Below are 14,016 nucleotides of genomic sequence, written 5' to 3'. Positions count from 1 at the left end.
AGGCAGAGTGCCATCATCTGTAGCAAAAGCTAACTTTGGCCTTCAGCCATTGTGAGGAAAGTTGGAGAACTTCTTTTTTGTCTCTTACTGGTTTGATATGGAAGTGTTGAAACTACCAAGTTTGTGCCTGGAAAGTGAAGGATTGGCTAAGGAATAGTGGATGAATGAATGTAAGATTTTGTTTTGAAAAGGAATAGGCAACGAAAAGGGTGGACTCATGACTTTAAAAATATCATCTAGACCTGTTTTTCTGATGAACTGTATCTGTTTGTTTGTCTGTTAATTGTACACCATATTCTTTGATAGCTTGAATTTCTAGTCAGTGCCCCCTGTGGGCTTGTTCCATATGAATAGGGGTCATCTTCTGAATAATAATAATAAATTATCTATTCTCTATTTATATCTTAATTTTCCCATCTATTCTCATGATCGTTCTTCGGAAGGTTGCTTTGCAAGTTAATGGTCTTTATGGCCTGTCCCCATACCGATGTTTGCTCAGTTTTTGCAAAGCGTTCATGTTCATTATCTAGTAGTTTAACAAATCAACTGGGTTACATTTTTACATTCATAAGATTTGCCAAAAGGATTTGTTTATGAAGTAAAACAGTTTAAGATTGAAGAAACTTGACAACTAGGTAAATACTGTGAATAAATAAACATTAATGGGCTCTTAAGTGATGTAACTGGGGCCTGATAGAATGCTCTAAAGAACTATGTGTTTGGTCTGCAAAGTGGAAGCCATATTGTAGTATGTGAAGCAACTTAATGGGCTTACTTGACATGCTCCTGATGTGGATATTTTAAAGTGTTGTAATTTGTAGCAACTTCATTATGGAAGGCAGCTTCCTGTCGGGTTGCACTGACACTGTGGCACAACATCTGAATGGAAAAATGCAGTGTAAAGATAATGCATGAATCAGACTATAAAAATATTGTAAGTAATTTGTAGTTCATGTGAACATGCCAGTAGTGATTAACCCTTTACTGCCGACTGGACGTATTTTACGTCGACTTACAAAAGTTTTTTTTTAAATTCGCGGAAAAATACTTATAGGCCTACCAGCCTAAAACTTTTGAATCACGTGCCTTGGGGGATGCTGGGAGTTCACGGATCAAGTGTTGTTTTAGTTTTACAATCGTTACGCAGGCACGCAAGCGCGAATTTCTTTCTTGCCGCACTAAAAAGTATCTGTGACACATTTCGGAAATTTCATCACTTTGACATAATTTTTGTACCATTGTAAATTAGCCGTTACATGAAGTATTATATATGAAAATGTGCGCATTTTTATATAGAATACAACAATAAAATACTCATGATTGTAGCTTTTATCAGTTTTGAGATATTTTCATATAAATAACGATAATTGCCAAAATTTCAACCTTCGGTCAACTTTGACTCTACCGAAATGGTCGAAAAACGCAATTGTAAGCTAAAAGTCTTATATTTTAGTAATATTCAATCATTTACCTTAATTTTGCAACTAATTGGAAGTCTCTAGCACAATATTTCGATTTATGGTGAATTTATGAAAAAACTTTTTCCTTACGTCCGCGTGGTAACTCTTCCGAAAAAAATCATACATGCGATTGTGGTAATGTTTGCACCATTTTGAAATTAGCCGTTATATAAAGTTTTATATATGGAAATGTTTGCAATTTCATGCACAATACAACTAAAAACAACCCATGGTTGTAGCTTTTATCAGTTTTGAGATATTTTCATATAAATAACGATAAGTGACAAAATTTCAACCTTCGGTCAACTTTGACTCTACCGAAATGGTCAAAAAACGCAATTGTAAGCTAAAACACTTATATTCTAGTAATATTCAAGCATTTACCTTCATTTTGCAACAGATTTGAAGTCTCTAGCACAATATTTCGATTTATGGTGAATTTATGAAAAAAATAACATTTTCTTTACGTCCGCGCGGTAACTCTTCCGAAAAAAATCATACGTGCGATTGTGGTAATGTTTGCACCATTTTAAATTAGCCGTTACATAAAGTTTTATATATGAAAATGTGCGCAATTTCATGTAGAATACAACAAAAAATAATTGAAGGTTGTAGCTTTTCTCATTTTTGAAATATTTGCATATAAATCACGATAAATAGAAAAAAAACCACGTTCGGTCAACTTTGACTCTACCGAAATGGTCGAAAAACGCAATTTTAAGCTAAAACTCTTACAGTCTAGTAATATTCAGTCATTTATCTTCATCTTGAAACAAATTCGAAGTCTCTAGCAAAATATTTAGATTTATGGTGAATTTAAAAAAAATGTTTCCTTCCCTCCGCGCGCGGACAAATCTCTGAAATGCGTGCGTCCCATTCTTGGAATATTTGCTCCATTTCATATTAGGCATTTCATAGAGTTTTATGTTTGAAAATGTGCGCAATTTCATGTAGAATAAAACGAAAAATATTTGAAGTTTGTAGCTTTTCTTATTTCCGAAATAATTGCATATAAAAAATATATATATAAAAAAATTCGACATTCGGTCAACTTTAACTCGTCAGATATGGTCGAAAACTGCAATTGTAAGCTAATACTCTTACAGTATAGTAATATTCAATCATTTGTCTTCATTTTGAAACAAATTGGAAGTCTCTAGGACAATATTTAGATTTATGGTGAATTTTTGAAAAATATTTGTTTATGTCCGCGCGTTACGAATTCATGCATTATTTTGTGATAATATTTTCTCTGTGTTGCTTTTATCGTTTTACAATGTGTTATATACCAAAATGATCGCAATTTAGTGTGCATTACAACGAAAAAATGTAACGTGTTACCTTTAACCGTTTTGCGCACAGCGCGATTTGAATACAGTTATATATGAAATTTCGTTTTTGCGCTATCATATATCGCATTATTTATATATGATAATGATAATTTTTTTCATTTCTGATGGTTGCATACTAAACTTCAGCCAATGACAAAAAAAGGAGCCAAAAATGAACTCTTAATCTTGAAAACTAAGCTCGCTGTGATTTAAAAAAAAATATATTTTTTCCGCTTCCGTGCTCACTCTGAAACACCTCCGGCACACAGGAGACAATGGATACTCCGCTGTTGGATACTACCTGCTTTTACCTGACTTGTCCCCATCAGATTCCTCCAGATTGGCACACACATTTTGTTAGGCGATTGTCCCGCAATGCAAGCTCTTCTCATAAAATGATAAAGGGCTTACCTTATTTGGGTTAGGTCATCTTATCTACTAACTACCTTACTGCTAAGTTAAATAACAAATACCCCTGGTTTATTTCTGGCTAATGAGACAGTTAAAGTAAGAAGCAAGCTCTTCCCATTTAGGATAAAGTCTCACTTCATTTGGGTTAGGTCATCTTATCTACTAACTACCTTACTGCTAAGTTAAATAACAAATACCCCTGGTTTATTTCTGGCTAATAAGACAGTAAAAGTAAGAATTTTGTATCTATGAAAGATTTTGTTTAAAAAAATAATTTTTTGTATTTACATCTAATACATTTTTGTAATATTGTTTAGTTCCTCATTGGACGAGTGGTTTTTGCACTTGGCTACTAATCCAGGGGTCCAACGTTCAATTCTTGGCTCTGCGAACACAGTATCAGAGGAATTCATATCTGGTGATAGAAATTAATTTCTTGATATAATGAGGTTCAGATCCCACAATAAGCTGTGGGTCTCGTTGCTGGGTGACCAATTGGTTCCTAGCCATGTAAAAAAAAAAATATCTAATCCTTCTGGCCAGCCCTAGGAGTGCTGTTAATCAGCTCGGTGGTCTGGTTAAACTAAGATATACTTTTGACTTCAGATGTAATAATGTTTGATTTTTGTATTTCTTTTGCAGTCCAGAATCCATGGGAATGGTCAGTGGTTCGGTGTTCCTGATTACAATGTTTCTGTTCCTTGGCGTTCCATTTGGTCACCACTTCATAAATCGGAGTAGCCCCTTCCCACATGCAGTGTTTGCCGAGTATCTGACTTCCCTACTTAGCATATGTTGCATGCTCTTCTTGGGTTTTGCTGACGATGTTCTCAATTTGAAGTGGAGGTGAGCAAGATTTACTTTAGTAATATTTGAAGTTGAAATACTGTATAATAGAATCGTGATAAAGCAGACTTTTTAAGGGTTTGGGAAGTGTCATTGATTTTGCCGTTTAATTGTGATTAATTGTGGTTTACAATATGGATGCTAAGTGGAAAAGTTATTAACTGGCTTGAGAGAGAGTAATACCTTGCCTCACTGAGGTAAAGGGCCTATACAGACATAATAAATAAAAGTGCCTCAGTGGCGTGATTGGTATGGTCTTGGCCTGCCACCTCGGTGGCCGCGAATTCGATTCTCGGTCATTCCATTGAGGTGTGAGAGATGTGTATGTCTGGTGATAGAAGTTCACTCTCGATGTGGTTTGGTAGTCACGTAAAGCCGTTGGTTCCGTTGCTGAATAACCACTGGTTCCATGCAACGTAAAACACAATAAAAACAATATACGTATACACAGACATAAGGCAGCAGAATTTTAAGTGACAGTCCTCCTTTACTTAAGCTGACAATTGCATGAAAGCTAATATACTGTGTGTGATTACCAGTAGTTATGGTGCATATCAGTGAAAGTTGGATGATTCATCCTCATCCAAAATATTCTCAAATGCGTGCATTGCCAGATTTCACAGATTCCTTGCTTTATAACCTCTGATTGTTTAACCAGTTCCAGCTAGACACTTGAAAATTATCTTGTTGTTAAGACCGAGGGTTTGTTAGCTATGAAAAATACAAATTGTTTGAAAAAATGTGTCATATTACGAGAGTAACAAATGAATTGCAAAGTTCCAGCTCCAAAGATTTTGTAACTAAACCCTTTTGCAGTGGTGGCTATTCCCTGCGATCTCGAATTCCTTCATTTGAGAGTAAGTTGGAAATTTACACTAGTACTCTTATTTCATTTGTAGTTGTGAAAAGTAACATACGTATGAGTTTTATGTATATGGGAAATAAAATGTGTTGAATTTGTATGTCTTTGTAGCAAAGTACATCAGCATATAATTGCTGGAACCTCTCAGTTGTGAGATTGAATCTCGCCCAGGAAGGTGAGAGTTTCTTTATTTACTCCAAACTTTGTTCTAAAGCGTTTTGTGATAAAAGTGTGAGGAAGTCAAAATGTTAAGACATTGTGGTTGTTAAAATACATATATAACTGGTAAAAGTGATTCATAGATTCTGTTAAGTATGTTTGTTTAACCTTTGTTAGAGCAGTGTGAGTTGAAATGGGAAACATTCATTCCTTCCTTGTAGATGGTCACTGGATTGATAATGAAATTTGATACCCAGTAGCTCATGGGAGATACATTTAGAGCTTATAGAAATATGAAAGTAACCTTTTAGCAAAGTACAGGACAGTTAATTTATAATCGTGATTTTGTTACTAACATTATAGAATGCAAAATTAAATGGCTGTATTATGATGATCAGATATTGATAATAATATTTGATGGTTAGCAGTTGTTTCAAGTCACGTCACACTGTCTTTAGAGGAATTGGAGTTATATCTTTCATTTTACCATTTTCAGAAAATTTTTTATGGTTAGCAGTTGTTTTAAGAGTCATGTCACACTGTCTTTAGAGGAATTGGAGTTGTATCCTTATTTTACCATTTTCAGATACAAACTGGTGCTCCCGACTTTAGCATCATTACCGTTGCTGATGGTCTACTACATCAACATGGGCTCTACAACAGTGGTGGTTCCAAAGCCTCTTCGAGCGTGGATAGGCCTCACACTTAATATAGGTGTGTAAGAGATCATTTCAAGTACTTGGATGTTTATGGTATCATGAACAGGATTTGTACAGTCTTTTGAAACCTACTACATGAAGTTGCTGCAAAGAACTCTTAGTACATCCAGGGAAGCTAGAAGTGGTGTGAAACCCAAGCTATTCCCTCCTTTAGCGGAAATAAAGCCATTTACTAAATGTGTAAATTTGGAACCCTTTGCTAAACTTATAAACTCACATATATCTGAAGCAGATCTGAAACTGACATTGTTGGCAGCCAAAGACCCCTCCAAGTAACCGGAGTTTAAGGGTGAGACTGAAAAGCTTTGGTTATTCTTACACTATTAGAAAGTTCATACAGTATCAATAACAACCCGGTTGCTTTTTGTTTCTTTAGCAGGTACTTCACTGTAATTTAGATGCTTATGTTTCTACCTGCATTTTGTTAATTCACTGACATTGATGTATGCATTTTGACATTCATCAATATTGTCTTTTCTACCATTCTTCACATACAAAAACAAGTTAATGATATATTCCAAATTCATTTAAAGGTAGAAGAATTAATAAGAAGTTTTCACTTTATTCTAGTCTGTTACAAGCACCTAAAAGAGCAATCAGATGTTGAGGGTTGGTTCAATAGAGTGAGTTACATTTTGAATGATTCATGAGCTTTGGCATAGCCTTCTACTTTGTAGTTATGCCTAAGGCATTGCATTCATGTGTGTGTGACAACTACAGTCAAGGTCTTTGACAAATTCATTCCCATGTAATTGTCAAAATAATGTTTGGTGTTTAGGATGTATATCAGTTAATTTTATTGCAGTGTCTTACCGAACAATTATACAGCTGTAGGTTCCTACGAATGGCAGACTATAGATTCAAAACTTCTGCAGTGGTGCCGCCATGATGTAGGTGACGTTATCTCCCTCCACTCGAGGGAGCTACAGGTACAACTGCCCAGGTAACATCAGTTCGTTCTCTGCTGGCTTCTGGTGAACATCGGTGGTCGGTGCAGACTTTTTTCTTCATTTGTTGGGAAGTATTATCTCTCCAATATCGGTGAAGTATTCAATTTCGTGTTTGTGGGATTGAAGCTAGTTAACTGAATTTCTTTTCTGCAATTTTTTGGTCTTACCATCATGTCGGACTCTAGTCCTTCAGTAGTTAGGTTTTGCGCCGGAGGGTGCAAAACTAGGTTAGTTAAATTAATTTATGATTTGCACACTAAGTGCATTAAGTGTAAGGGTTGTGAGTGCTCGAGAGAGTCTACTTGTGATGAATGCAAGGATGGGAGTGAACAACAGTGGAAAGTTTTTTTTTTCTCACTCGGGGAAGGTAATTAACCCTTAAATAACAGCACGCTTAATTTTCAAGATTAAAAGTTCATTTTTGGCTCCTCTTTTTGTCATTGCCTGAAGTTTACTATGCAACCATCAGAAATGAAATAAAATATCATTATCATATATAAATATTGGAATATATGACAGCGTGAAAAAAAATTTCATATATAATTGTATACAAATCGCGCTGTGAGCAAAACGGTTAAAGCTAATGAGTTAATTATTTTTCGTTGTATTGTACACTAAATTGCGATGATTTTGCTATATAACAAATTGTAAAACGATCAAAGCAACACAGAGAAAATATTATCACAATATGATGCACGAATTCGTAACGCTCAGACGTAAAAAAAAAGTTTTCAAAAATTCACCATAAATCGAAATATTGTGCTAGAGACTTCCCATTTGTCACAAATGAAGGTAATTGATTGAATATTACTAGAATGTAAGTGTTGTAGCTTACAATTGCAGTTTTTGACCATTTTGGTTGAGTCAAAGTTGACTGAAGGTCAAATTTTTTCTATTTTCGTTATTTATATGAAAATATTTCTAAAGTAATAAAAGCTACAACCATGGATTGTTTTTTGTTGTATTCTACATGAAATTGCACACATTTCTATGTATACAACTTTATGTAACAGCTAATATAAAACTCTGCAAACATTACGACAATTGGACGAAAAAATTTCAGATTTTTTCGGAAGAGTTACCGCGCGGACTTAAGGAAAAAGTTTTTTTCATAAATTCACCATAAATCAAAATATTGTGCAAGAGACTTCCAATTTGTTGTAAAATGAAGGTAAATAATTGAATATTACTAGAATATAAGAGTTTTAGCTTACAATTGCATTTTTCGACCATTTCGGTAGAGTCAAAGTTGACCGAAGGTTGAAATTTTGACACATCGTTATTTATATGAAAATATTTCAAAAATGATAAAAGCTACAACCATGAGTTGTATTTTGTTGTATTCTACATGAAATTGCACACATTTTCATATATAAAACTCTATGTAACGGCTAATATAAAGTGGTGCAAAAATTATGTCAAAGTGACAAAATAATTTCTGAGATGTGTCGCTGATGCTTTTTAGTGCAAGAAGAAAGAAATTCGCGCTTGCGCGCCTGGGTAACGATTGTACACAAAACAGCAGATTGATCTGTGAACTCCCAGCATCCCTCAAGGTGCGTGATTCAAAATTTTTCATCAAATAGGCCTATAACTATTTTTCCGCGAATTTAAAAAAAACTTTTTTGTGTTGACGTTTCGTACGTCAATTTGGCACCCGACGGACAATTTTCATCGACGTTTAATACGTCATATTGGCGTTTAAGGGTTAAGGATAGGAAGAGGAAGGCGGCTCCCAGAGCTGAAAGTAAGACTAGTATAGCTTCTGCTTCTTCTATCGAAGCACCTGCTCCTATTCCTTCTTCTCCTCTTATTATGTCTCTGATCTTGAGTCCTCCTACTCGTGCTCCTGTAACTCCCTTGCCAACTTCCCGTGGAGTTTCTCCTGACACCATTGCCAGCCTCGAGCCTAAATTTGAAAAGAAATTTGGTGTATTAGCTAATACGGTTATGCAGTTAGGTTTATCTGTAAAGTCTTTCATAGAAAAGACATTTAGTAAAGTGAAAAGTGTCAGTGCAGTGCAATCTGAGGGGATGGCTGTTCGTCGCCGGTTAGACGTCGTAAGTGGCGGGATTCTTCAGCCTCACGTCCGTTGAAGAGATGTTCTCTCCGCCCCCTGTGAAGAGGAACAGAGAAGTAGATAACCCTTGCCCGTCGTGTAGCATAGCTACATAGACTTCGTCTTGGATTCTCACGACCGATTCTGAGTCCGTCGAGATCTCGACTCATCAAGTTGTCGAAAGTTTACCTTCGACTTCGCATGCGACAGATAATTTGACTGGTGCAAGACCTTCAGTGTCGATTGTATCGAAGTCCACAACCCCAGTTGCTACGACTTCAACTCAAGAAGACGAGAATTTAGTTCCTTTATGTCGACAATTGCAAGAGCTGATGAACTGGATAAAAAGAAAGCAAACAATGTCCGAAGAACAATGAGTCGAATCAAGAACCCCCTCTGTTGCCTATCTCTTCGGATGACGAGGAGGACTTAGAAGCAGACTCTATTCCTCTCTCGTGCTATTCAAAGCTTTTGCACTACCTTCTGGACATGTACCCGGATTACTTCGTAGCAGCCACTCCCAGGTCGCCTGCTTCCATCTTCCTGATGAGAAGGAAGAATTTCGATCCTCTTCTCCCAAAGCTCGTACTTTCCCAGGCTGCTAAACGATTGCGTCGTGATATAGAAGACTGGTTGAAGTTGAAGAGGGAGCTCGGGAAAGCAACTTTCACCTATCCTCCGTCGAAACTTATCAAGAAGAGGTATAGGTTCTACGTAACCGGAGAAGCCCCCTCCATGGGAGTGTCTACCTCCTCCCAGGGGACTTCTCTGGACTGGTAGATGCAAATAGGTCCGCGTTTGCAGCAGCTAAAATATTCTTTACTTCACCCGAATTGGACCATTTGGTAAAGAATATCTTCAAGATTTTGGAGATTTTGAGCTTCTTGGACTGGACGATCGGAGCCCTTGGTACGAAAATAGAGGACTGCCCTACTCTTCAAGAGGACCTAGCATCAAACTGGCTTGGGGTTTTGTCATGTGCCGACAAATCAGTTCGGGATGGTTGCGATGGGGTGGCATCTCTCTTTGCATTCGGGACTCTCAAGAAAAGGCAGCTTGGGTGTTCATTTGTTTCAAGAGGAGTCGCTTCACCTCAGAAGTCCGCCCTTTTGTTTTCTCCTCGACAAGAATCATCTGTTCCCTGATCAAATTTATGACACCTGACCAAGTCCTCGACCAAACCCGACAGTAAATCATCCAAGTGATCCTTCAATCCTTCATGCTCCGCTAGGGGGCAGACTGAGCCTCTTTTGGGAGGAATGGAGTCGCAGAGGGTCAGAGCCCTGGGTGACCCAAGTTCTCCGGTTCGGTTACTCCGTTCCTTTCAAAGACACTCCGCCTCTATCCAATGTTCCCATCGCATTACCCGCCTACTCTTCAGGCTCGGAGAAGTTTGTAGCCTTAACTCGAGAAATAGAGACTCTCGTGCAGAAGGCTGTCATAGAGGAGATAAGTGACAGACCATCCCCAGGGTTTTACAACCGTCTGTTCGTAGTCCCCAAGTCATCGTGGGGCTGGAGGCCCGTACTGGATGTAAGCGCACTGAACTGGTTCGTTCAGAAGATGAAATTCTACATGGAAACGACTCTTTCGGAATTGGAATCCCTTCGCCAAGGGGACTGGGTGGTATCCCTGGATATGCAGGATGCATACTTCCATATCCTAATTCACCAGGACTCCAGGAAATACCTTCGGTTTGTGTTCGTGGGCAAGACCTACCAGTTTCGAGCTCTTTGCTTCGGCCTCTCGACAGCACCGCAAGTATTTACGCGAGTGCTGACTCCGCTGGGAAAGTGGTTACACCTCCTGAGCATCAGTGTCACTCTACCTAGACAACTGGCTTCTCCACTCCTCTTCGGAAAGTCAGTGTATGAAGGATCTTGAGGATTCTTTCATGAACTCACTAGTTAGGTCTTCTTATAAACGAGGAGAAATCTCAACTAATTCCGACTCAGAGCATTCTCTATTGGGCTTTTCTTTCACCAAAGAGAGCCCAGTCGTGTCTAGAAGTAGTACAGGACTTCTTGGACCGCAAGTCCTGTTCTGCCAACCATTGGACCAGTCTGCTAGGAACACTAGCTTCGGTGGAACAGTTTGTCAAACTCGGAAGGCTGCACATGAGGCCCCTACAATTCTTCTTGCAGGCATCATGGTGCAAGAAGACTCAACCGGACTCGACAGTATTCTCAATTTCAGACGAAATCAAGGAGGACTTAGCGTGGTGGCTTTCAAAACCAAGACTTGTAGAGGGTCTTTCGCTTTGTCCGCTCCACCCAACCCTTCAGTTCTTTTCAGACGCCTCCGACGCAGGATGGGGAGCCCTGTTGGGGAAGAACGAAGTGTCGGGAATGGTTGGAAACTTAACGCTCTCTTCATATCAACGTGAGGGAGCTATTAGCAGTGTACCTGGGACTTCAGGCGTTCTCTCATCTCGTGACGGGACAGGTGTTAGCAGTTCACGGATACAACTCCACATCACTTTCCTACATCAGGAAACAAGGGGGAACACGCTCCTTCACCTTCTACAACCTTGCAAAAGATCTGCTTCTGTGGGCAGAAAAATTTCAAGTTACGCTGATCCCTCAATTTGTTCAAGGGAAAATGAACGTGTTGGTGGACGAACTAAGTCGCCGTCATCAAGTACTGCTGTTGTTGACTCTTGATTCGAAGGTCTGCCTAGACCTATGGAAACTTTGGGGAAAGCCGATGATAGACCTATTTGCAACTTCTAGGAACAATCGCCTTCTGCTGTTTTGCTCTCCAGTCCTGGACCCTCTTGCATGGTCAGTTGATGCAATGTTACTAGACTGGTCGGGCCTGGAAGCATACGCCTTTCCCCCGTTCGGCCTAATAAGACAGGGGCTGAACAATGTCATTCCACAAAAATGTTTCTCTGACACTAGTCACTCCATTCTGGGCAAGAAAAGAATGGTTCCCAGATCTCCTCGACTTGCTCGTAGATTTCCCCAGACTTCTTCCGTTAAAAGAGATGTCTACTCAGACAACAGCACTTCGAAAGATTCCACTGACAGGATTCAGACTGTCAGGAGTCTCGTCAGAGCGAAAGGTTTTTCGAGACGAGCTGCAGAAGCTATCGCGAACTGCAGAAGACATTCTTCTAACAAACTATACCAGTCTAAATGGGGAGTGTTTCGAAAATGGTGTAGACAAACTAAAGTCTCTTCTTCTGAAACGTCTGTGAACGAAATAGCTGATTTTCTTTTATTCTTAAGGGACGTTAAGTGTTTAGCACCTTCGACTATTAGGGGATACAGAGCGATGCTGGCTTCAGTTTTTAAACACAGAGGACTAGACCTATCTACGAATAGTGATCTGTCCGATCTAATTAAATCATTCGAGACTTCCAAATCGTCAAAGGGCTCGATAGCATGGAATCTCGATATAGTTCTTAAACGGCTTTCGGGTCCTCCCTTTGAACCGCCACTTTCTTCGTCTATGAGGAATCTCACCAAGAAGATGTTATTTTTAGTTGCATTGGCATCATCTAGACGAGTTAGCGAGCTACACGCGATGGACAAAAAGGTGGGATTTTCTCAAGGTGACGCAGTTTGCTCCGTGGAGCTCAATTTTTTCGTGAAAAACAAAAACCCTTCTAATCCTTGGCCACGGAACTTCGCTCTCAAGAACCTGACAGACTTGATAGACCAGGAAGAAGAAGAATGGCTCTTATGCCCCGTGCGGGCATTAAGATATTACCTCCGCAGAACGGAGAAAATTAGAGGTCAATCTAATCGTTTGTGGTGCTCGGTTAAAAATCCCTCTTGCCCTCTCTCAAAAAAATGCTATTTCCTTTTTTCTGAGAGGATTAATTGTCAAAGCATACTCTCAAGCTAACGACGCAGTGTTTCCTTTACTGAGAGTGAAAGCGCACGAAGTTCGAGCGGTAGCGACTTCCCTCTCTTTTCGACACAACTTGTCGCTATCCGTTATCCTCTTCGCTCGATCAGTCGAGCGTGGAGGGGCGGGCCTAGGTACCCCGACATCCAGCTGTATTTGGGGTCTTCCGTTCGCTAGGGGTGGGATCTGTCCCCCCCGGGCGAGGGGTGACCCGCCCCTTACTAACCCAAATTTTTTTTTGCTTCTTCAGGTTTGCTTGCCACGGGGGACGATCTTGGCCGGGCCTGGTACTCGCTGGGGCTCCATGGGACACCGACGATTCTTGGGCTACTGAGTCACCTGGCGAGAGGGGCTATGCCGGTTACCCACGGCCCGATCACCACGACTACCATGACGGTGTCCACGCCTGGCTACGCTGCTCCGCCGCACCTGGTGTACACACAGCACGTAGCCACGGTGACCCCGACAGCCGCTGTGCAGACGCTGCTGACGGAGGTGAGGATGCCCGCTGTGACGCCGCCACCTGGTTTTGTCGCTCTTGCCTCAGCCCCTGACTTCTGGTGTCCTAAGAGCTCTCCACTGGACCTGCCTCCTGTGTATAGGATGCCGCTAGTTCCTGCTCTGCCTCCTGTTCCTGACCACGCTGCCACTCCAGTTCCAGTACCAGTTTCTGCCGCCGTTGTTCCTGCCCGTGGTGTTGCTGCTCCCACCCCAGGTCCTTCTGGACAGGTGCAGTTGGGCCCTGTTGCTTCGTCAACTGCCCTGGCTATGTCCTGGATGGAAGACCTGACGGTGGTCCTGGAGAAGCTGACGAAGAAGAAGAAGAAGAGGATGAAGGTGTTGTTGTCGTCTTCATCGTCGTCTTCGTCGTCGTCTGCCGCCGCTTCCCCTTTGACTTCTAAGGCCCCACAGCCTAAGAAGAAGAAGGTCGCCTCCTCCCCCACTAGGAAGGCTCGCTCTGAGACTTCCAAGGGTCCTTCCCACTCCGGTGGGAAGGTTGGGGCTTCCGCTGGTCCTCCTGTTCCTTTGGGAACGGGGCCCATCTCCTTCCGCAAGGAAGAAGAAGACGGGGACCAGAGGAGCACCGGCTAACACCGGTACCTCCTCGCCTGGCGCCAGAGGTTCCGAGTGTACGGTCGCCCACGGGTGACCGTGCAGCCAAGACCCAGGCAACCGAGTCCGCTCGGCGCCAGGATCTAGGCACAGGGCGGAAGACTTTCGTTAGTCATCCAGGTGACTCCCGCCATGCCAGCGATTGCTCTCATAGCGAACCGCTGGTACCCAGGGTTGACGCGACCTTCCCAGACTGTTCGCAGGCTGAGGCAAGAAAGCGGTCCCCTCGGTCGCCTGAACCAGCCTC

General features: G+C 40.9%; 1 protein-coding gene across 6 annotated transcripts in view; it reads left to right on the top strand.

Annotated features, from left to right (window-relative positions):
* Nucleotides 1-14,016, top strand: part of LOC135199438 (UDP-N-acetylglucosamine--dolichyl-phosphate N-acetylglucosaminephosphotransferase-like) — a 60,555-nt gene that overhangs the window by 5,167 nt on the left and 41,372 nt on the right. For all 6 annotated transcript variants that reach the window (XM_064227473.1, XM_064227474.1, XM_064227476.1 and 3 more), the window contains exons 3-4: nt 3,845-4,048; nt 5,656-5,783. In XM_064227473.1, the coding sequence (XP_064083543.1) occupies nt 3,845-4,048; nt 5,656-5,783 (332 nt within the window). The remainder of the gene's footprint in view (nt 1-3,844; nt 4,049-5,655; nt 5,784-14,016) is intronic.

This window comes from Macrobrachium nipponense, chromosome 25, assembly GCF_015104395.2.
Source record: "Macrobrachium nipponense isolate FS-2020 chromosome 25, ASM1510439v2, whole genome shotgun sequence".
NCBI lineage: Eukaryota > Metazoa > Arthropoda > Malacostraca > Decapoda > Palaemonidae > Macrobrachium > Macrobrachium nipponense.
The sequence above is the reverse complement of the archived record's forward strand: the minus strand, read 5'-3'. Positions and strand labels throughout refer to the sequence as shown.